This window comes from Ursus maritimus, unplaced genomic scaffold, assembly GCF_017311325.1.
Source record: "Ursus maritimus isolate PB19 unplaced genomic scaffold, ASM1731132v1 scaffold_16, whole genome shotgun sequence".
In the NCBI taxonomy this organism is placed as follows: Eukaryota; Metazoa; Chordata; class Mammalia; order Carnivora; family Ursidae; genus Ursus; species Ursus maritimus.
Window position 1 is genome coordinate 59,783,371 of NW_024424008.1, and position 21,472 is coordinate 59,804,842.

Below are 21,472 nucleotides of genomic sequence, written 5' to 3' on the forward strand. Positions count from 1 at the left end.
TAGACGCAGAGGAGCAAGCCTGACACTAGGAATTAAACGAATGCCTCCAGGTGAAAAACCAAGTACAAGCGACAGAGCCTGTTACTGGAAGAGACGGTAATGGTAACAGAAAGAGCTTGCTCTGGGGTAGGAAGCTGGGGAGTGAGGTCAAGGTCGTGTTATTTTTTATTCAGAAAAACAAACCTGCAGATCTATTTGACTGTATAAACTACGTGTAACTTTTAAGAAACAGAAACACAAAACATGAAATCTAGCACAGTGCCTGGCTCATAAAAATTCACGAAAGTTAACTGCTTTATTATCATGACAAGGCAGATGACAGGTTTTCACTTCACCAGTACATTCATGCTGGGGATAACAATGTTTCCTACTTCAGATGCTACTTGATCTTTTAAAAACATTACTTACTATGCTTGGGATATTTGGGCATGCTTAATAAAATAAAAAAATTACAAAACATTCCAATTTTTTTTTTTTACTAAGCAAAGTATCTAATTTTATACAATTTACACACAATTTTTAATTTTAGTAACAAAAACAAGGAAATTATTTCACTTCTTGATATTTAACAATAACAAGACTTTAACTCCCCAAGACATGCACTACAGCCATAAAAGAGATTCTTTCATCGATAGGATGGTCTTGGCACCTTGTATATTATGTTCCCACTTTAAGTCCTATTTGCTAAATTAAAACAGGCAGAGACAATGAACAAGCGATTCATAAGAAAGGAATAAAAACAGCCAATAACACCGATGTATCAATCTCATTTGTCATTAAAGAAATACAAATTAAAAAAATAAGATACCATTTTTCACTTATATTGGCAAAGATTAAATTAAAAAAAGGGCTAATATCTACAGCTGAGTGGGGAGAAGGGAGGTGGGGGTGAAGGGCTGGTCACACACATAACACTAACTGGAAGTGGAAACTACAGGGTCTTTTGGGAGCAATCTGGCAATACTTATCAAAGCTCTAAGAACACTCCAGCCTTGTGAACCACTTCTAGAAGTTTCTAGCGGACGGAGAGAAGCATGTACCTCACAGTGGGGTTACAAGGACAGTCACTGCGCCACTGCGGACGGTAAGAACTGCAGACAATCACAATGCCCAACCGGGGAGAGGAGCCCCTGAGCCGGGGCGCACCTCACTCAGGCCATGGGCCGTGGGATGGATGCTCCCCCTGAGGCCCTGCCCCCGACCGCACCTCAGCCTCTTCCCGACCCAGAGTCCACTTCCCACACAGGCGGATACTGTCGGAGAACAGCTTTCTCAGGGATCCGAGTCAACAGGACCTGAGGGGAAATGCGGGGATTCGGGGAGTCCTCTCACCGACAGGAAGATGTGAGGAGAAATGGCCTTTGCTGCCTGTTACAAACAACTGCAGGAACACGAAGCTGGAGCTACAAGAACAACTCTTACAACGAGGGAGAGAAGCCAAAGGCAAAACCAGTAAACTGAGGCTCAGGCAAACCATGTGTCCTCAAGGGCACCTGTGCAGTGTGTGTGTGAGGTCAGATGAGAAACGCACCTGCCTACTGAGGTTCACTACAGTTGGACATCGTTACCTCAGGTCAAAAGCATCCTAACCGGTATTAACCAGTTACATGTATAACCAATACCTAACTGGTATTGACAGTACAAGCCTCCAGCGCCTGTCAGTTATGCCACAAACGCACGACGATGACCAGATGTGCAGTTAAAACAATAAAAAGATTACACAACACGATGTTTCCATTTAAAAAAAAGCATACTAATATGGATTCACTTGTCTAGAAGGTCTAGAAAGATACTTCAGGTTTTAGGAATCACCATCGCTGAAAGGTAAGAATTTAAATGTTTCCTCTTTGCGTATCTGTCTTTTCTATTCTTTTCTACAACAGCACTTATCACTTTAGGATTCGGCTACCTTTCCTACTCTGTGTGTCAATCCAATGCAACTGGGGGGAAAAGAAGAGGGAAACACATATTCTAGTGAGCTATCCTCAACTGACAGCCTGCTGTTTCTAATAGGAAAAGTTGGGTTTTTTTTTAAAAACTGGTTTTTGAAATAAAATTTGATACTATCAGGCATTTATTTTTTTAGTGAATACAGAAGATTACAAACAGATTTCATTTTCCTTTGTTACTCGGGGAATCCTATCATGACTTTGTACCATTTCGTATTGGAATTTCTTCTGTGAAGCAAAAACAGTCCCAAAATGAAGGATCCTCAGGGGTCATAGGAACGGCAGATGATATTAAATCATTAAAGGTGAGAATAGTGAACTGCCTCTGAGTTGGTTTAGAATCATCTTGAGATGGAACCTGAAAGGGGAAAGAATAGATTACCTCATTGTTTTACTGCATGCTCTGCTTACGGTCAATCTCATGATTAGGAAAAGAGTAAGACCAAACTTTACAGGTCAGTAATATTAAGTTATAAAACAAAGCAGAATTTCTAGATAATTGTAATTATTCCTTATGTTAGTGCTGCCAACATAACAAGTTAGGAAAAGTTAACAAATAACCTGACTCTTGAACTTTTTTGGTACATAACCCATGGTATTTGTTTCAAATGTAGATTTCTGAGCCACACATCCAAAAATCCTGATAGATGAGTTAAAAGGATCCCCAAAATATGTCACTTTTAATAAGCGGCTAGGTTTTTCTGATGAGGAGGGCCACAATGCAGACTTCTGAGAACTGTCTGCAGGGTCACTCTGGTAGTTCCCAGCACCCCACAAGGGACGCGGCACCTGTCCAGGAAACGACTCATTCAACACTGAATGCGAACACGGTACCATGTCCTCAGGTAGAGCCCCCGTCAAAACCCAGCCCCGTGGGGACCTTCTCCACCATCACATCTACTCTGGGAGCACAGCACATGGATTTCATCACGTGCTTTAACAGGCCCACTACGACTTTACGTGATTTACGTCTCACAACTATACTGATGGGGCTGGTATCTCAACTTTACAGATGGGGAAATCGAGGCTCAGGAAGATCCAGGACTCTGTGCCAGCTCACCCCACAGGTTAACATGGCAGACTGGGGACTGGGAGCCAGGTCTCCCAGACAGCACGCTCGCCCTCGAGGGACAGAGTGCGTACAGTGCTCTGCAGCATGAAGCCGAGACGTCCCCGGAGGACAGGCAGCCCGGGCCAGAACAGCTTCAGGTGACGGCGCATCTTAACAAGTCGACCCCTTGTAACGAAGCACAAAGACTTTAAATCCTCTGCGAATGGATCAAAAGCAGGGTCTGTGTACAGGGCAACTGTCTGGGTATGCGGGTCGCGCTGTGGTGCCTCACACGGGTTCCCAAAAAACGGGCATGCATACAGCTCCGATCCTTCTAGCACTACCAGGATTCCTGAAGGTATTCCTTCCCAGAATCATAGCTGTGTCTACGGAGGCTGAAGGCCCCTACCCGAAGGGTGTTTCTGTTTCATTTCTTCACGGAACAATTCAGAGCAGCAGAAAGCAAACACAGACTGAGACAGGAAGAACAGAGACTAGCGTTCTGCCCAACGTGACACATGTCCCCCCGCCCCCGTGTGTGAGCCTGTAACTGTGGGAATAATTCAAGAGATTGCTGTGAGAGGGGGAGCGGGTTCAACCTGCCCGACAATGCCATCACTCAACACCCTTCAGCTGGCACCTTTATACTCCCCGCAGCCCCAGGTCACCGGGAAATAAACCACTGAGAAGGGGACTAAGACAGTGCTTATCTTGAGCTCCTACTGAAATACAAGTACTAGGACAATACTACCAAAATTTCTTCTTTGTAATATTCGTGAATATGAAGAAACAGGTAACATGCTTTTCAAAAATTTCTGTGAAATCTCAGATGATCTTAAGGATATGATCATGAAAAACACTTTTAAATCTATAATCTTAAACATCTCTAACCTGATAGAAACCAAATGATTGTTTCCATCAATAAAGAACAAAATCCACATTGGTTGATGCTTTTTAGAAAAAAGAAAGAGAAATCTTAAAATCTTACACCCTGATGTCTAGATCCATCCGGTTTCCTAAGAGCCACGGCGACAAAATGGTGCTCGTCTATTTTGCTTTCCTGAAAAATAAAGGTAGTGAATAACATCACTAAATGCGCAAACTCAGATGCACGTCTGTTTCCCAACCTCCCTTCCCTCCTCTCTGCATACACACGCACACACATGTACCCCCACCTCCCCTGACCCATTTAAGACGTCGCCTCGACCGTGGCCCCTGACTGGTGACTACTTCAGTGCGTACTTCCTACTCGGGACATTCTCTCACGTGGCCACACGAGTTAGCAGCTTCAGTACATTTACCCTGAGAGAAGAGCTGACTCTGCTGCCCGTGTGCCAGCGTTTGCGACTGAATCCACTCATGTCCCTTACGGCGTTCCCACTTCTAGCATCAGGGCCCTTCGGGGTCAGAGCCTGCTTCCCGTTGTCCTGTCTTGCTAGCATTCGTGTCTTTTACGACACTATTTTAAGATACAGGTCCCATTACTGTCCCTCCTTTATTAATAGAACATTGCTCATTTTTTGTTGGTCTGATTACACATTTTCAATGAGAAGACCACCTAGGCGGAGTATCCTATCTGACGGCACCTCAAGATAGGCCTCGGCGGTCAGTGGTGTTTACTCTGGACGTACCTCAAGTGCACACGTACAAAACTCAGACCGCGACCCTGGTCTGTAAGCATTTCATGAACTACGGAGTACAGCCCATGGAAACTCCGTGAAGACTCATAGGTAAGCCTGAAAGAACACACAGTTTTCTGTCTTCCGCTGGGTCCGAAACAATGGGGATGGGGCTGAGAATAGGAGATACTGAGGCAGTTACCTCAATATCTTTACAAACTATTAAAAACTATTAAAACCACCCAAACTATTAAGGTTTCCAATGAAAAGCCACCCTACCAAGGCATTCCTCCATAAGATACCAATTTGAAATAGGAAACTACAATCAGAAATAGTATCCTCTTCGTATGTTCACACCTTAAGGTACCCAAATTAGCAAAAAAAATAAATGAGACTCAGTAAGGACAGGTTTGTTTAAAAGAAGAAAAAACATAAGCAGCGAAGTGTCAGAAGACTTACGGGGTCAAAGGTATTTCCCTCTAACTAAAGCAAGCGCACGGTATCTGCTACGATAGGCAACGGCTCTTCTTGACACACGGCCTTCCGTTCTTCACCGAACACACTGACCGCGCGCACGTCATCCTGCAGACACGTTTCGGCCGTAACCACCTTTACAACTGCACTGAGATGGTGAGTTCTGTGGTGTCTGCATCTAAGGGGAGCTTCAGAAGGAACGGTGGGCGACCGCCAGTCTGCATTCCGCCCGTCCGCCGACACAGCAGGATGCCCTGCTCAACTACCCACACGTCTCGCTAGAAGCCACGACTCAGTGACACGGATTTCAGAAGGAAGCTTCCTCCTAGCTACTCAGACCTCACCAGCACCATGCAAATATGAAATATGACACAGCAAAGATAAAGAAACCACCTTACAATGAACGACTGACTCAGTTACAACACATGCATACTCAAAGGATAACTGGAACGTTGCCGTTAAGGCCTGTCAAGGATAACACATGTAATAAATGTTAGTTCAACCAAAAATTGAAGCAAGCAACTTCGCTACCTACTCAAACAAGTTCACTCAGTGAATTTAAGATTTAACTTCCAAGACTTTCTAAATTTTCAAGACTTTCCTTCCTAAGCTTATAAATTTTATCCATAAAATGACTGTGAATACCAGAACCTCCCTATAATCTCCAACATGCCAAAGGGGAACAAGAACATTTTATCTTTTTTGGAGATAGTTTAGCATTAGATTAAAAAGATTAATCTGCTTCAGTGAGAGCGCTTGTTATTTTCTTAGTTACGCAGCCCATCTTAAACACAAAGACAAAAGTTCAAGCTGTAACTTAAAACATTCAAATTTTACAATTTTTTTCCCAATGACAAAGCTGAAAATGTATCTGTCCTAAATATTAACATTTCTACTCTTTAAGCACTTTCCTTTCAGTGCAAATAATTTCTATTTCAACCATTTAATTTGGAACCTTTTGGTGGTGACCTTTCTAAACAGCAACTGGTTATGGAATCTGAGAGCCTTTAAAAGGACATCCCTCTTGACCTAACATTTCATTTTTCTACAGCATTATCTTTCCAGGGTGAAATACAATATTCAGTTTAGGAGAAAGCCCTTTGCATTTGTTACAATAAATAATGGATTCTTGAGTATGTCCAAGCTAGCATTTCGGTCTATAATAAACGGAGCCGGGTCATACATAAAGGAAAAAGTAAAAAATAAAAAATGTCTGTGTTTTTCAGTCCTGAATTCTAGCTATTTCTGAGGTCTGGTTATATTAATCACTCTAATAGCCTATAATACTGTATTTTTGCCTTAAATGAGTTTGGTTTGGGTTTCTCTCTCTAGCAACCAAGAAATGCTAGTGAGAGACACCAAAATCTTTAACCCAGCCAATTGTGGGTGCGTGATCGTAGCTGTCAAGCTGGACTCTCTCTAACCCCTCATCATGGACACAGTGGCTGCCCTGGGCTGTTCATGCAAGAAAAGCTCTTTATTCCACGGTTGCTTTCCCTTCCCATTTTACGGAACTCACTGTGACTTCCCTTTCAAGTGTCGGCCTAAATGCACTCACAGTATCCCTGACCCCCTTCAGAGCACCAACAGCAGATTCCAGACCCCCAAACTCACCCCCCAGACATGCACGCAATACGGAGATTCTTACAGTTAGAGTAAGTGTGATAAATTTCTTACTTCAAATGCCCATTCTTTTTCTTCTTCTCCATCCAGGAACAAACGTGTTTCCTTATACACTTGGCCGATATCCAGATTTAATGGGGATATATCGAATTCAAGCCGTTGCAATTCAAAGCCTAGTCCAACACCAACGGCTTTTATGAAGCTTTCTTTCAGTGCCTAAAATACAAAGGTATTTTCTAGTAGAGCATTCAGCAGGCAAAACTCTTCATAAACTCTACAGGCCCAATGCAACTGGAGTTTTAACTCTATGCTCCATTACAGTTACAAATTATTACTATTTTGGGGGCGGATGGATGGGTCAGTTGGTTGAGCATCTGCCTTCGGCTCAGGTCATGATCCTGGAGTCCCGGGATCAGCGGGGAGTCTGCTTTTCATTCTCCCCCTGCCACTCCCCCGATCACGTTCTCTTTCTCACTCGCACTCTCTCAAATAAATAAATAAATAAAATCTTAACCCCTGGTGCCTCCGTTCTGTCACGAGTAACATGAGATACTAACAGTACCTTCCTCACAGCACTGTCATGATAATTAAATTAACCAATGTATGACAAGCATGTCTCCTGGCATGTAGTAAATATTATGTTAGTTTGTTAATAAGGCCTCATGTGTATGAGTTCCTTTGAAAACAAAAACATTAGTGTTACTTATAAACAGGGAGAAGTAGGTCTTGTTTTAGCTTTAGAGCAAGTACCTTCTGCACACTGAATACACATTAATTTTCTTAAATGTCATTATGATATAACAATGATACATAAAAATCATGAAGTTCCCAAGTAATCACCCATTTACTTCAAACACTCTAGGAACTACTGGGTAACCAAAGGAATTTTGCTGTTTTTAGTGAAGCTAAGGGATCAACATAGGCTTTTACTCTCAAAATTAGAAAGAAATTATACCCAATTCCTGTAAAACATGTCCAGTTGAGTCCATTCATCCTTAAAGCTTCTGATTGTTTCCCATTCTTTGTTGGTAAACTTTCTTTTCATAATATGAAAGAATTCTGGAATTGAACCACGACCTGCCAATTGAGGAAATACAGAATTAAAAATAGCTGTTCTGGGGCACCTGGGTGGCGCAGTTGTTAAGCATCTGCCTTCGGCTCAGGGCGTGATCCCAGCGTTATGGGATCGAGCCCCACATCAGGCTCCTCCGCTATGAGCCTGCTTCTTCCTCTCCCACTCCCCGTGCTTGTGTTCCCTCTCTCGCTGGCTGTCTCTCTCTCTGCCAAATAAATAAATAAAATCTTAAAAAAAAAAAAACAAACAGCTGTTCTATTACCAAAACTGTTAAAGAGTACAGAGAGAAAGCTACAGGCCAACCTTATTTTTGAATATAATCACAATAATCCTAAACAAAATGTCAGCAAATCAAAGCTGGGAATTAAAATAACACTCAGTGACTGGCAGGGGTTAGTCCAGAAACAGCAGCATGTTTAATAGGATAGTGAAATTCTGTGGATTATTAAACAATTAAGGGAAAAAAAACACATATGGTTATATCAATAGATGCCTTCCGAAAATCTGATAAAATTTAGCAGCCAAATGTGGTATAAATTCTAAGTAACTAGAAGGAAATTTTCTATATGTGGTAGAGTATCAGAAATCCACAACAAACACTCTTAAAATAGATACTCTCTGGGGTTTACATTTTCTTTGCTACAGAACAGAAAAGAAAGAGCAAATTCTTTATTATAAATTTTTGAGAACCGGAAGAAAGTTAAGGATCATTCTTTTGTTTTTATTCTAAGTTACCACTTTGACTACAAAAGTAACATATTTTATTTCCTTCAAAATAATGATTTCTCCACATGTTCTCTAATCTGACATCTCCAAATAAAAACAGATCTTAATTTCTGTCTTTTCGGGGATGCCCCTGTGACATAAGCTCATTTTGAGAAAACTAAGACCCGCCCCTAGCATCTGCTCCACCACGCATTACAGAGCATTCTAAGCAGAAGAAACAAATAGAAGAACTCAAAGAATCTGATTCTCAGAATTGAGAGCTAAGATGCAAATTAAAAATACAAGATATGCCTCTCATATTATATTTTTCCAAAATATAACTATGTTGTTTGTCTATCTTTACCACTAAGAAAGACGTTTCTACTGTCACTCCTTTATTTACCGTACAAATATGGAGATTATGTATAAACATTACACAAACATGTATAGAACTAATGGTTACAAATGATCAGTCCTGGTCCCTGGCCTCACACACCGACAGCCCAGCTGGCCCAAGGGAGACGAAGCACGTTTACTATATGAATAAATGAACTTAACCATCATTTGGTTACTTGCTAATGGTCTATTGTCCTATGTCCTTCATTCATGACTACATTATTTCGCAGAAATACTGTCTTCTGTTTAAAGCTGTCCCTCTGCAGATTGTGTTAATTACTCTAACTCCAATTCCCATTTCCAAAATACCCTGCCCTAAAATCTGACATGCCCACCTGGCTCACTACCACTCTTGAACTGACAGCCGCCACCATACTCTCTGTGGGCATCAGAAGCTTGTCTGGGAAAAAAGATGTTAAATCCCCCGACCTGATGTTTTATTGTCATCTTATCACTAACTCACCCCAAGAGGATTCAACAATTAGGGCTCCTCTGATGATCACTCACTCTGAGAACACCCAAGTGCTAGATGCCAGGGATATGATGATGAGCAGACCGGGTCCTACAGTAACCAACTACCACTCCCACAGTTCTGTCGAGGGCAGAACACATTACACGTGCACACAACGGTTTATGATTCCCCTGCCATTCCCACTTCAACACAATCAGGAGTTTCCTCTTGTTTAGCCAGGAAATATTTCTGATGACCCTACCATGAGTGCTATGTGGTCCTTTACAGATCAAGACAAACACGCTCGTATTTTCAAGTTCATCAGACTCATTTAATTCATCTATCTACTCCTCGGCACTCTATTCTTCTCAAGAATACATTTCAACGCATTTTATAAATTCAACTAATATTTACTGTTTGTATCTATTCATATTGTTAAAAGACTATCATTTCCTAAAAGTACCCCAGCAAAGCTATAAAGACATAAATCATCAACTGATTCCTCTTCAATAGGTCCTGGCACAGAACAGTAACAGTGGGGAAAAGCTACCTTGGATTTGGAAGACGGCATTGCATATTTTGAGTAGAACTGTAGTTTTAATGGAACGCTACCCCAAAAGCCGTATTTAAAATATATGCCTGTTGTCATCTATAGCGTCATTTTGTGTGTTGGTTTCTTCATAACCTTCAAAAAGCCCTCTGATTTTTTAACTAAATAAGATGGGGCAATCAAGAAAAAAAAATTTAAATATGCATGCTAATAAAAAACGAACTGATTAACATAAAAAGCAATCTAGCACAATCACTGAAAGCAATCACAAACTGATTATGTACAGCTAAAAAAGTATCCAATATGAGTGTGTTTTCATATACTTTTGAGAGCATTTTATCCATTCCACAAAATAAGAGATTTGATAGCAACAGAAAAGAGGATTTTGTAAATATTCAGCCAAAGCACAACAGCGCCACGGTGTGGCACTATGGTGGAAACACATAGTTGGTGAAGAGTCTGCTGGGTACAGTGTATCTAAGAAACTGGAATTTACAGGGAAAAAAAATACCAGTAGGAAATACTGGAACAACATATCTGTCCCTCAAACTATCTTTTTTTTTTTTTTAAGATTTTATTTATTTATTTGACAGAGAGGAGAGATAGCCAGCAAGAGGGGGAACACAAACAGGGGGAGTGGGAGAGGAAGAAGCAGGCTCCCAGCAGAGGAGCCTGATGTGGGGCTCGATCCCAGGATGGTGGGATCACGCCCTGAGCCGAAGGCAGACGCTTAACGACTGAGCCACCCAGGAGCCCCTGTCCCTCAAACTAACTGAAGGCAGCACAATGATCAGCCATATAATCTGGAAAATCCTCCTAATACACAGTCTTTGATTTAATCATCCTACTGGAAGTTTAAGAACTTACATATATAGAGAGATGATTCAGAAACTTCTGTTCTAGACTAACCAAGTTTACAGAAACCAGACCCCTCTCTTGTAGCTTAAACTAGGAAAAGCAGTATCAGATATTAACTAAGCGTTCCACAATGAACTTCATTAAACATACAGTATTAACCGACCATGAAATAATTTACAGTGAGTGCCCCCAGCTGCTGCTGCAAGCCTATGAACAAAATCCTCCTGGTGCCAGAACCCCAAAGCCCGGGGCACCTGGGTGGCGCAGTCGTTAAGCATATGCCTTTGGCTCAGGGCGTGATCCCGGCGTTCTGGGATCGAGTCCCACATCAGGCTCCTCTGCTGGGAGCCTGCTTCTTCCTCTCCCACTCCCCCTGCTTGTGTTCCCTCTCTCGCTGGCAGTCTCTCTCTCTCCCTCTCTCTCTGTCAAATAAATAAATAAAATCTTAAAAAAGAAAAAAAAAGAACCACAAAGCCCACCTACATCAATGGCCCCCAAACAAGGTCACCAATGGGTATCTAGACCAGCACCTCAGGTGAAGCTCACCTTTCTTCCTTAAAGAAAAGGGATCCTTAGGGGGGAACAATGTCCAACCGTGTGCTTCAGAATGACAACGCTTAGCTTCTGACAGTAAGTCATAGTAGAAATTCCAAGTATCATTTCCTAAATATTGGATTACATATATTCTTGCTTCCGTGGGAGGGGACAGATTTCTAAAATTTCAATTAGTATGTACACAATAATGTATGGATTTACCAGCAAACCCAGAATAAAGCAAAACTGTACGAGCGACTCCTACTGGGTTTCACAAGCCAGTGTGCAAGGCCTCTCTCAGCTTACGGACAACGGCGCTCTGGAGGCCCTCCACAGACGTGTCACAGAGACGCACGGGACCCAAATGCAGCAGCCTGGGCTGGAAGCCCCCCACGTTGGCAGACCTGAACTCTGGCTGCTCTCCGTGTTTCTATAAATGCTCACTTGTCAACACACACGTGTCAACACATGGGCAGGAAACAGGCCTACAGAGCGAGGACAGGATTCCCTGGTTGCAAATGCACTATCCTTCAAGACAAGGGAAAGATGCTGAAGGCAGGGGCAAGGGGCAGGAGGGTGGGGCCACCCCAGGGACCAACAGAGAGCGCGCAGAGACCCCGAGGACTATTCCAAGACCTCGAAACCTTAGGTCATTTGCCTTGCTGGGCTTCAAACTGGCTTAGGGCCCATGCCTCCCTTTTCTCTTCCAACATCTCCCTTTTGAAATGGGAATGTATATCCTATGCCTGTTCCAACAACGAGTCACAAGAGGAGATGGTTTATTTTCTAGTTTAACAGGTTCACTGAAGAAAGGAATTCTGCCCCACCAGGGAACATACCCAGTCTCACCTCTACCTGAGTGAGATCGCTCAAATGATTAAGAACTTTCTGAGTTGACGATGTTCAGAAGAGATTTTGAAGTTAGAGTTAATGCTGGAATAGGCTAAGACCTGGAGAGGCTGGGATGGGATTTTGTATGTGGGAAGGACAGAAACTGGGGAAGGGGGAAGGCAGAGGATGGACTGTACTGGGTTGAACAGTGTCTCCCAAAATTCATGCCCACCCAGAACCTAGGAATGTAACCTTGTGTGTACAGTCTGCAAACGTAATCAAGTCAAGATGAGGTCACACTGGATTAGAGTAGGCCCCACAGGCAATGACTGGCGTCTCTACCGGGCAAACACTAAGACACAGAGAGAGAGAATACAGGAGAGAAGGCCACGTGAAGACGAAGGGAAAACCAAAGCGATATAGCTCAAGCCAGGGACTGCCAGGGGACCAGGAGGCGGCGACGAAGGACTCTTCCCGCGAATAAGAGAGGGAGCGTGACCCTGTCCACGCGCTGACTGACCAGTAGCCTTTGGAACGTAAGTCCTGTCGCTGGAAGACACAGGAGTTTGCAGGACTCCGCCAGGAGCCCTGGGAACTGAGAGGCGTACAGGCCGTACACGTGCGACGCGCTCCTGCACGCCAGGCAGCTTCGGCGCAATGCCGGGAGCCCGCTGTCCACATCCGGCCACCACCTGCTCTTTACTGCCACTCACATAACACATCTGTGGGGCTTCTGAAGCTTGAGAAGGGGACAAAGTCGGGGAGACCAAGGAACACACATGGGACGTGCCCGCAACCATTCAGTGCGCGGCGGACAGATGCCCTGACCTCGCTGCGGGCGCTCCTGCAGCTGTGTGTGGGCTCTGTCGTGACCCTGTCCCTTCACCAAGTGAGTCCACAGCGCCTTCCCATTGACACTTCCAAGCATTTTATATATTAACAATATTAACCTCTGTCCACCAAGTTTGTGAGAGAGAAGACTGAATACGAAATCAATCCCATCTGCTGACCTCGCGGTTCCTTCTTCCCTTTGTGAGCTCAGCAGGAATCCTTCCTCCAGACACTTCCCTGTGCTCTAGGAACTGGGAGGAAAACATAACTAGTTTTGCTGTGCAGTGTAAGATGGGATCTAATGGCTTTCTCATGAGTTCAATCATTAAAAAACGGGATGTGTTACCATCTCTTTGTTGGCTCTGTAAATTACATCGAATACAGCGTTTCCCTAACGCCTGCCACTCACCTGAGAAACTGCTGAAATACAGTATCCTGGCCATACGCTCAGAAATTCTGTTCCAGCAGGTCTGGGGTGGTTTCAAGGAGTCCCCATTTTTAAGAAGCATCCTGGCTGGTTTTAGCATCCCAACCCATGTTAGAACCACCATTCTATACATATAACAATAGCAACTAGCCCAGCGACCTTAGCACTAACATTTACTAGGTACTTTCTACCTCCAGACACTTTCCAGGTTTATGCCTTAATCTACCCAGCACTGGCGGTAGTAGAATTGTTTAGCCTTTAGGATGTAAAACATAATACACATACAAATTCTAGAGGAATGAAAGATTTAAATGTAAAAATGAAATTGCAATTTTAGAACAAAATCTAGTAGACTCTACTTTATGGGTAGAGTAAATGTTTTATCAATTATTTTTTCCAAACAAGACAGAATTCAGAATTTATCAAGAAAAAGATAGATGTATTTAATAAAATAAAATTCATATGGCCAAAAATATAACTGAATTTAAAAGATAAATATATAATAAAACGGGAAAAATCCAACAAATGTGGTCAATAAACTGTTAATAAATATCCATAATATATAAAGATACTTTATACAATGATTAGAAAGTACCAGTAAGTGGTTTATACAAAAAAACAAATTCAAATCGTCAATAAGCTATTATTACTCTTGTGAGTAATGTACCATTTAATAAATGATCTTTATCCGCTGAACTACTCTATGTAAATGCTGGGCTCTCTTAGCGCTCTTAGCTGTCTGTTCTGGTGATGCCATGCTTCTGTTTCCAATGCCAACATAGTTAGAGAGAACGGTAAAGCCAGTCCCTCTCACTATATTTTTTATACTCTTAAAACATCAGTTCCTCCATAAAGACTTTAAATTCATTTAACCCAGTTCCACAGAATTTTTCATATATTTTTATACTTGCAAATCCTTAAACAGGTATCCATAAAATCTAGTACTGAGAGGCCATATATTACAGAGTGCAGTGGCTACATATGTGGGTTTTCTATCATGGGTACAAATCCATGATCATCTACTTTTGAGCTGTCACCTTGGGCCAGCGTGTTTTTCTATTTTTTTTTTTTTTTTTTTTAGATTTATTTATTTGAGAGAGAGGGCGTGAGCACACACAGAAGGAGGAGGGGCAGAGGGAGGGGGAGAGAGACTCTCAAGCAGACTCCACTCCGAGTGCAGAGCCCCACGTGGGGCTGGATCTCAGGGCCTTGAGATCGTGACCAGAGCCAAAACCAAGAGTCGAACGCCTAACCAACTGAGTTACCCAGGTGCCCTCGTCTTACTCTGCTCTATAAAATAAAAATAGTCCTTACACCCTAGGCTTAAGCAGATGACGGTAACTCACAGGAGTTACAAAGCAGAGACGCTCAGTGAACACTACTTCTACACTGCATACCCCCCTCAAATCCTCTGTGCAGTGAAGACCCGCCGCGTAACCAGGAAGGGGGAAAACGCCCTGCCAGTGAAGACCTGGCCTTCCAGGGAGGCGTGCAGAGTACAGAAGCAAGTGGGACTTACTTAAGGTACTTGCAGGCTCGACGTCTCCAAGCCTGGAAAGGAAAGATGCTTTAAGCACATCTGCAGAATGCAGGTCTGGGCGAACAGAGACCAGTCTACGTGGAAAGGACAGGGGAACAGACTGTACCAGCAACAAGGGTGAACACCGAACTCGAGAAAAGGTCCAGGTGAAGGACAGAAGCAGCTGGGTAGACACGTGGATGGGGAGGAGGAAGACCCAAAGGAAGAACTATTTGTAATCAAACCTCACTTATGAGAACAGTTCATATTCCAACTGGAGTCTCAGATGAATAACATTTTCCACTGTGGTTGTGTACTCATTTTTTCATTTTTCAACAAATACTTTCAGTAAAACCTAGAACTCCAACCATCTGTACATGCAATAAACAAGGAGCACCTACTCTGTGCTACTCACTCTGCTAAGTACCAGGTCCACTGTGGCCAAGACAGAGAAGCCCTGGTTCCTGACCTCTAGCGCAGGAGCACAGACGGTAATCCAGTAACTAACTTATCATCACAAATGAGAAGGGCCACGAAGGGTCAGAAAGTACAGGAGGTACCAGCTACCTCTCATCCTTTAGGTCTCAGCTACGAGAAAAGAAGAGGGAGAAGAACAGGCAGAAGGAAGGACTCCGAGCAGGAAAATGTCTGCCACACTCGAGGTAATAAAAGATGAGTGTGGACAGCAGACAGTGAGCAAGGAGAGCAGCCAGAAATGTGGAGAGAGAGAGAAACGAGATCAAGACGATAGGGTCATGTTAAGGGGATTGGATTTTGTTAAGAACTAATCCAAGAGTTTTGAAAAAACTGCTGTAGGTATTTTTAAAGACCACTGTCCTCTGTACAGAGAAATGTACTACCCAGGTGGGGACAAAAGTTAAAAGGGGGAACTAATTATAATACTGCAGGGAACAGTATGATGGAAGGAGACCCCCTCTCACTTTACACTTACTGTACTTAAGTCAGCAGCTGCTCTAGAGAGCAGTTCCTTGACAATCATTTCAAAGCTATTAAGTTAGTATAAAATCTCAAAATACCGAGTTATTCTGTCCTGCCAATTAATACCCAGCAACATTATAATAAAAATGGAAATCTGAAAATGTAAAATGAAGGGAAAAATTTACTTAGGTCTTTTTCCAAATTTAAATCATAATTTTTACACGGTATCTATCTTAACTTGCCTTACTTTGTAAATAGGAGAACAAAATTAAACAATTCATAAGACTATCTTTTTTTATACTTATAACTTTCTTATAACTACAAAAATCTTTAACGCTGTATAAAAATTAGAAAATGAAGGAAAAACCGATTTCCCAACTGGGGGTAGCAAACTATAACGATGACCTACATTCCCCCAGGGGTTAGAAAGGTACTGCACGGGCACCTTCCCCACACCAGGGTTCCCAATGTCTTCTAATCCCTCTTCTCCAGACAGTCACTTACTGAGTGCCAACCATGCACGAGGTACTTTGGTGTAAAGCTCCATAAAGCAGAAAAATCTCCACAACTGTGGGCATCTGGCTAGAAGGAAGAGCCCCCGGAGCCCCCCAGAGCCATGAGCGGTCCCCCACCGCCCTGCCGCAGCAGCACTGGGGGAGCCTGGAGGGCAAGGACAAACAGCCGCACCCACCGGAAGGAGAGACCCGAAGTCCCCACAGGACGCTCGCGCGGACAGAAGGTGAATGACAACGCGGAACCGAGTCTTTCAGGGCACCCGCGATGCCCCAAGGCCACTGCACCTCGAGAGCAGACATCTAATGATGCTGTCCGACGCAAGGCACAAAGCTGTACCCTCCGTCACTCGACAACACGCCTCACTTAGGCCGACAGGCAGAGCAATTCAAAGGACCCTCCAGCAAAGGAAAACAGCGTCTACACCGCCCCTCCCTGAGAGATGAAACTGTGTGCACTCATACTTCAGAAATGAGTGACAATCACAACACTGGTGACAAGTGGAAAACAGGTCTTCCCCGTGGGAGGAGACATATCAACAGCTCTCTGGCAATGACGCAACGAATAGTAAAAGGCCTGGACTCTGAGACCAGCCAAATAAGGTCAGTCAAAAAGGGGGGGGCTCCAATAAAATATAATTAACGCAAAACTGAGTTTTCAATTTTTGCTGAATTATCCTACCAACGATTAAGAGTTTCAATTAGTAATTCTTGTTTATCCAGGACTGACCATAAGCCAACATTGTCCAAGAAGGAAATTGGTAATAAAATCCGTCTCACAGGCCTAATTTCAAGGCAGGTATGAACCTGACGAGCCAGCCATCACTGCGTAATTGTGCTGACTGTGCTGTAAGGACCTGCGGCTTCTCAGGTAATTTCTGATTTTTGGAATAAGGACAAAAGACAGCTATGAAAGCATATGCACTCGCTGCCATGCTCACCTTTTCCAAATAAGCTTTTATTTTTTTAAAGATTTCATTTATTTATTTGAGAGAGAGAGAGAAAACATGAGCAGGGGGAGGGGCACAGGGAGAAGCAGGCTCCCCGAGGAGCAGGGAGCCCGATGCAGAACTCGATCCCAGGACCCTGAGGTCATGACCTGAGCCAAAGGCAGACGCTTCCCCGACTGAGACACCCAGGCGCCCCTCGAATAAGCTTTCTGTGATCCTGCTCGAAATCAGATCCTCTCCAGAGAAAAACACATGTGCATATTCACACAAAATGTTGTAAACGATTTTAGGGGGTTAAAAAAAATGCTTTGACGCTTACCCAGGGATTTTTGGGTCAAGAGTCCCCATTATTACTAGGAGAGCTTCCTGAGGAAAGCTGAGAACAGAGCTCTAATGCACAGGTTTATGAGCAGGTCAGAAAAAAAGAAGTGGTGGGAAAACGCCAGGTAAACACACCGAGGACAAGAGCGAGAAGAGACCCCCAGCCGTACTCTGAAGCCTCGCGGCAGGAGCACAGAGCACAGCTTCATTCACCTGACGAGGCATTCAGGGCACGCTGGTGTCGCTCAGCTAGGTGGGGGGCTAAGACCTGGGGCAGCAACCAACCTCTCGGAAGGAGCTCACCGTTCCTGCTCTCCTGGGGCTTCTGCGGACCCCGGGAAAGACAATCAAGTATCCTGACAAGTCATCAGGAGCTGAGAGAGGTTACTGGAATGAAGGAATTTATTTTATGAGAGCCTGTAACTAAAGAACCTAGCTACGACACAGGGTCCACAAAGGCCTCCCTAAGGTAAGACTGAGGTGACCACCAACCAGCATGTAGTTATCCCTGCAGAAAGCAGGGTGGGGTGAAGTTAATGCAAGTCTTCCAGGCTAAGGGCAACACAAGAAAAGGTTCTGCGGTGGAGACAGTGCGGAGATGCGGAAGTCACGCTCTGGAATCAGGAAGATGCTGGTTCTCTCCTTAGCCGGTTCCTTATCTCCTGATAACAATACTAGCGCATTCATTAAGAGGCAGCTGGAATGATCAAATTGGACAATTTTCGTATAGCACTTGGTAAAATGTGCTGGCAGAGAGTAAGCACTCACTAAATGTGAGCGATGATGAAAATTACAGCGTAGTGATGAGAACCTCACTCTAGCAAAATGGCCTTGGCACACTCAAGCCCACAATCAATGTAAACGGTTCCTACAGCCACCAACTATGAATTTCTAAAGCAAAATACAAGCAAGTTAAATATTTTACTACCTGCTCTTCATTTTCGCGAATGTAAATGCGCTGCAAAGAGCTGTACTCAGATACAGCACCAAAGACATGTTATCTCCACCTAAGGACTATAATGTACTTCACCAGTGAGAGTTTAAGTAAAACAATAACTTCCTGATGAATTTTGGAAAATACTTGAGTGAAACAAAGTTCTTACAATATAATTACTATGTTTTCTGAATAGAATGCTCTTCAAAACTGTTGAGTTCAGTTTGGTTTAACATCTATTTAAGTAAAAGCCTATTTAAAACCTATTTAAAAACTGTTCTTTATAACATTTAACAAGCTTGGAACAGTTTCAAATTTAGTCTTACTTAGCAAGCTGAGGTCTAATCCAAAAAGAAAACCTTGATATTTTCACTTTGCCTCTTGGCAAAGCTTTACATGCACCCCCAGTAACGGAGAATCTTTACTTGACGCAGAAGTCTGTTGATGTTCAAGGAAGAAGGGAAATACACCCTTTTCAGATACATGCTTTCAGATACACCACCACTGAGTGCTGAGCACATTTTCCCTAAGCTTAAGTATCTGCAATACATCTCCTGGCCTGACATTTCTGAACAGGTAAGAACTGAGAAAACCAGCCAGTACTGCAAAACTGCAACATTACCTGGAAAACTGGTCTTCATCACATCAATTCCGACTTGTAGCTCAGGCTCAGCAGCAAGCACCGCATAATCCCCTTGATGAGAGACGTTGAAGTTGAAGTTGGGGTAGGGATTCAAGGAGTCTTTGGCAAGAACTGGTTTTCCCTTTGCAGTTCTTTGCAAACGAATATTATTCCAAGGGATATTCAATTTCTCTGCAACTAATTTCCTTATCATCAGACGACCAGCCTGTTAAGTAAAGAACACATATGGTATGTATTGATGTCTACTAAAGATTCAGGTACTCTGCCTGTAACATAGAGACTATTTTTGTGGTTTCTAAAATTAATTTTCAAGTGTTTAAAAGTACAGAAGTACTAAACTCGCTGTATTAAGATTTAAGCAAAGCTTAAGAAGGTAGAAGAAAAAGTTAAAGTCCCTCTTCAGGGGCGCCTGGGTGGCACAACGGTTAAGCGTCTGCCTTCGGCTCAGGGCGTGATCCCGGCGTTCCGGGATCGAGCCCCACATCAGGCTCCTCCGCTATGAGCCTGCTTCTTCCTCTCCCACTCCCCCTGCTTGTGTTCCCTCTCTCGCTGGCTGTCTCTATCTCTGTCGAATAAATAAATAAAATCTTTAAAAATAAATAAATAAATAAAGTCTCTCTTCAGCAATTCCCTCCCCTCAACAAACAACCAAAGTTAACAATTCTGCATCCTTCTGGTCTTCTTAGTATGTAAATACCTTTTCATTTAGATATGCTTTTTTTTTCATGTAGATACATATTTGAGATCTTAGTATATGGAGTACTGCACCACGCCTAAGCTTTATAACTTCCAAGTGTTGGGGATTATTTCATGTCTGTACATAGGAGTCTGGTCGGTCCCCTTTTAACTGTAGTATAGTATTTCATAATATCAAGATACTCCCCCTGATGGACTATTCCCTTATTACCGGACTTTCAGGCTGGCTCTAGGTTAGCTATTATAAAAATTTCCCAGTGAACAGCCCTGTTGTACCCCCATCTTTGTGCTTACGTCCAAGTATTCCTAGATCCCATATACCCATCACTCAGCTTCAATGATTAGCAATGCATGACTTGTCTCACATATACCCCTTCCATCGTCCCACTTCCATTAGTTATTAACAAATTACTAAAATCACCAAAACCACAAGGATATGAAATAAAAAAGTCTATAATATTTTATAAAATATCTTTCAAGGATTTTCCCCTTCCATTCTAATATTGACTTTTAAAATCTGCATTACTTTACATTACACAATTTCTTACAAACTACAAAAAAGTTAAAAAGAAATTCACCACTTTGCCTTCAAAACACTATCAATAAGTCCACACACCAAACGAAAAGGTGTTTCTATCCAGGGGCATTTTTGAGAAATGGCGGTCTTGGAAGTGATGATAATCAGAGGCTATTTCAAACTGCATTCTGTAGCAGAGGAATTCTGAAATGCAACTTTCCCTTTGTTGCTTCAAAACGCGTAACTACAATCAATACCTGCATTCAAATGGCGTTCCCCAAGCTACGCAGTCGGGAAGGGAAGCCTGGGGGGCATCCCCCCGCCGGGGCCCGGGCTCTCCGGCACCAGGAGGCTGGCGCAGGCCTCCCCCAGCGACCCCGAGCGCCCTGTCGCTGTGTGCGGGGCCCGGCACGTGCATAGCGCCCTCGGGCAGGTGCCGCGGGGCCGCGCGCGGGGAGCGCGATTTGGGCCTGGCGAGCGCCCGCAGAGACAGTGCCCGCGAGGCGCGCCGCCGGCCCCGGGGGAGGGGCCGCTGCCGCCACGGGCCGCCAGCCCGCCCCGACACACAAAGGGCGCCGGGCCGGACGCGCCGCGGGCCCCGCCTCCGCAGCGGCTGCGGCCCCGGCTCTCCGCACCCCAGACCTGGAGTAGTACCATGGCTGCCTTAGCGTCCCGGGCAAAGACGAACTGGCCAATGCGCTCCTTCTCCTCGGGCTGGATCGACCGCACAGCCAGCAGCCACTCTGCGCGGCTCGGCAGCCAGGTGCCGCACGAAAAGGCCCAGCGCACGCCCTCCATGGCCGGCACCAAGCGAGACCGCTGGGCGGGCGAGACCATGCACCGAGGAAGGACCTCGCCGCCAACCTGGCTCTGATGGCGCGGACGCTGGCGTGGCCCCGCCCCCTTCTTCCCGGCGTCGGGGCGGAGGGGGCGGAGCGGACGGCGACGTGCACGACGCCCCGCCTACCGGGAGCTCTCGCTACACCGGCCCCGCCGCCGTCTCTAGGAGAGATCGGCTAGGGGCGGAGACGGAGGCCCGCCTCTGCGCTCGGCGCTCTGCGGCAGCG

General features: G+C 44.2%; 1 protein-coding gene across 1 annotated transcript; it reads right to left on the reverse strand.

Annotated features, from left to right (window-relative positions):
• Positions 1–276: 276 nt before the first annotated feature.
• Positions 277–21,322, reverse strand: AASDHPPT (aminoadipate-semialdehyde dehydrogenase-phosphopantetheinyl transferase). The gene is made up of 6 exons (XM_040631269.1): positions 21,060–21,322; positions 19,172–19,397; positions 7,672–7,793; positions 6,771–6,932; positions 3,989–4,060; positions 277–2,307 (listed from the first exon to the last, which is right to left on the reverse strand). Exons 1-6 carry the CDS (start codon positions 21,240–21,242, stop codon positions 2,143–2,145), a joined length of 930 nt encoding a protein of 309 aa, XP_040487203.1. The 5' UTR covers positions 21,243–21,322; the 3' UTR covers positions 277–2,142.
• Between the last annotated feature and the right edge of the window lie 150 nt (positions 21,323–21,472).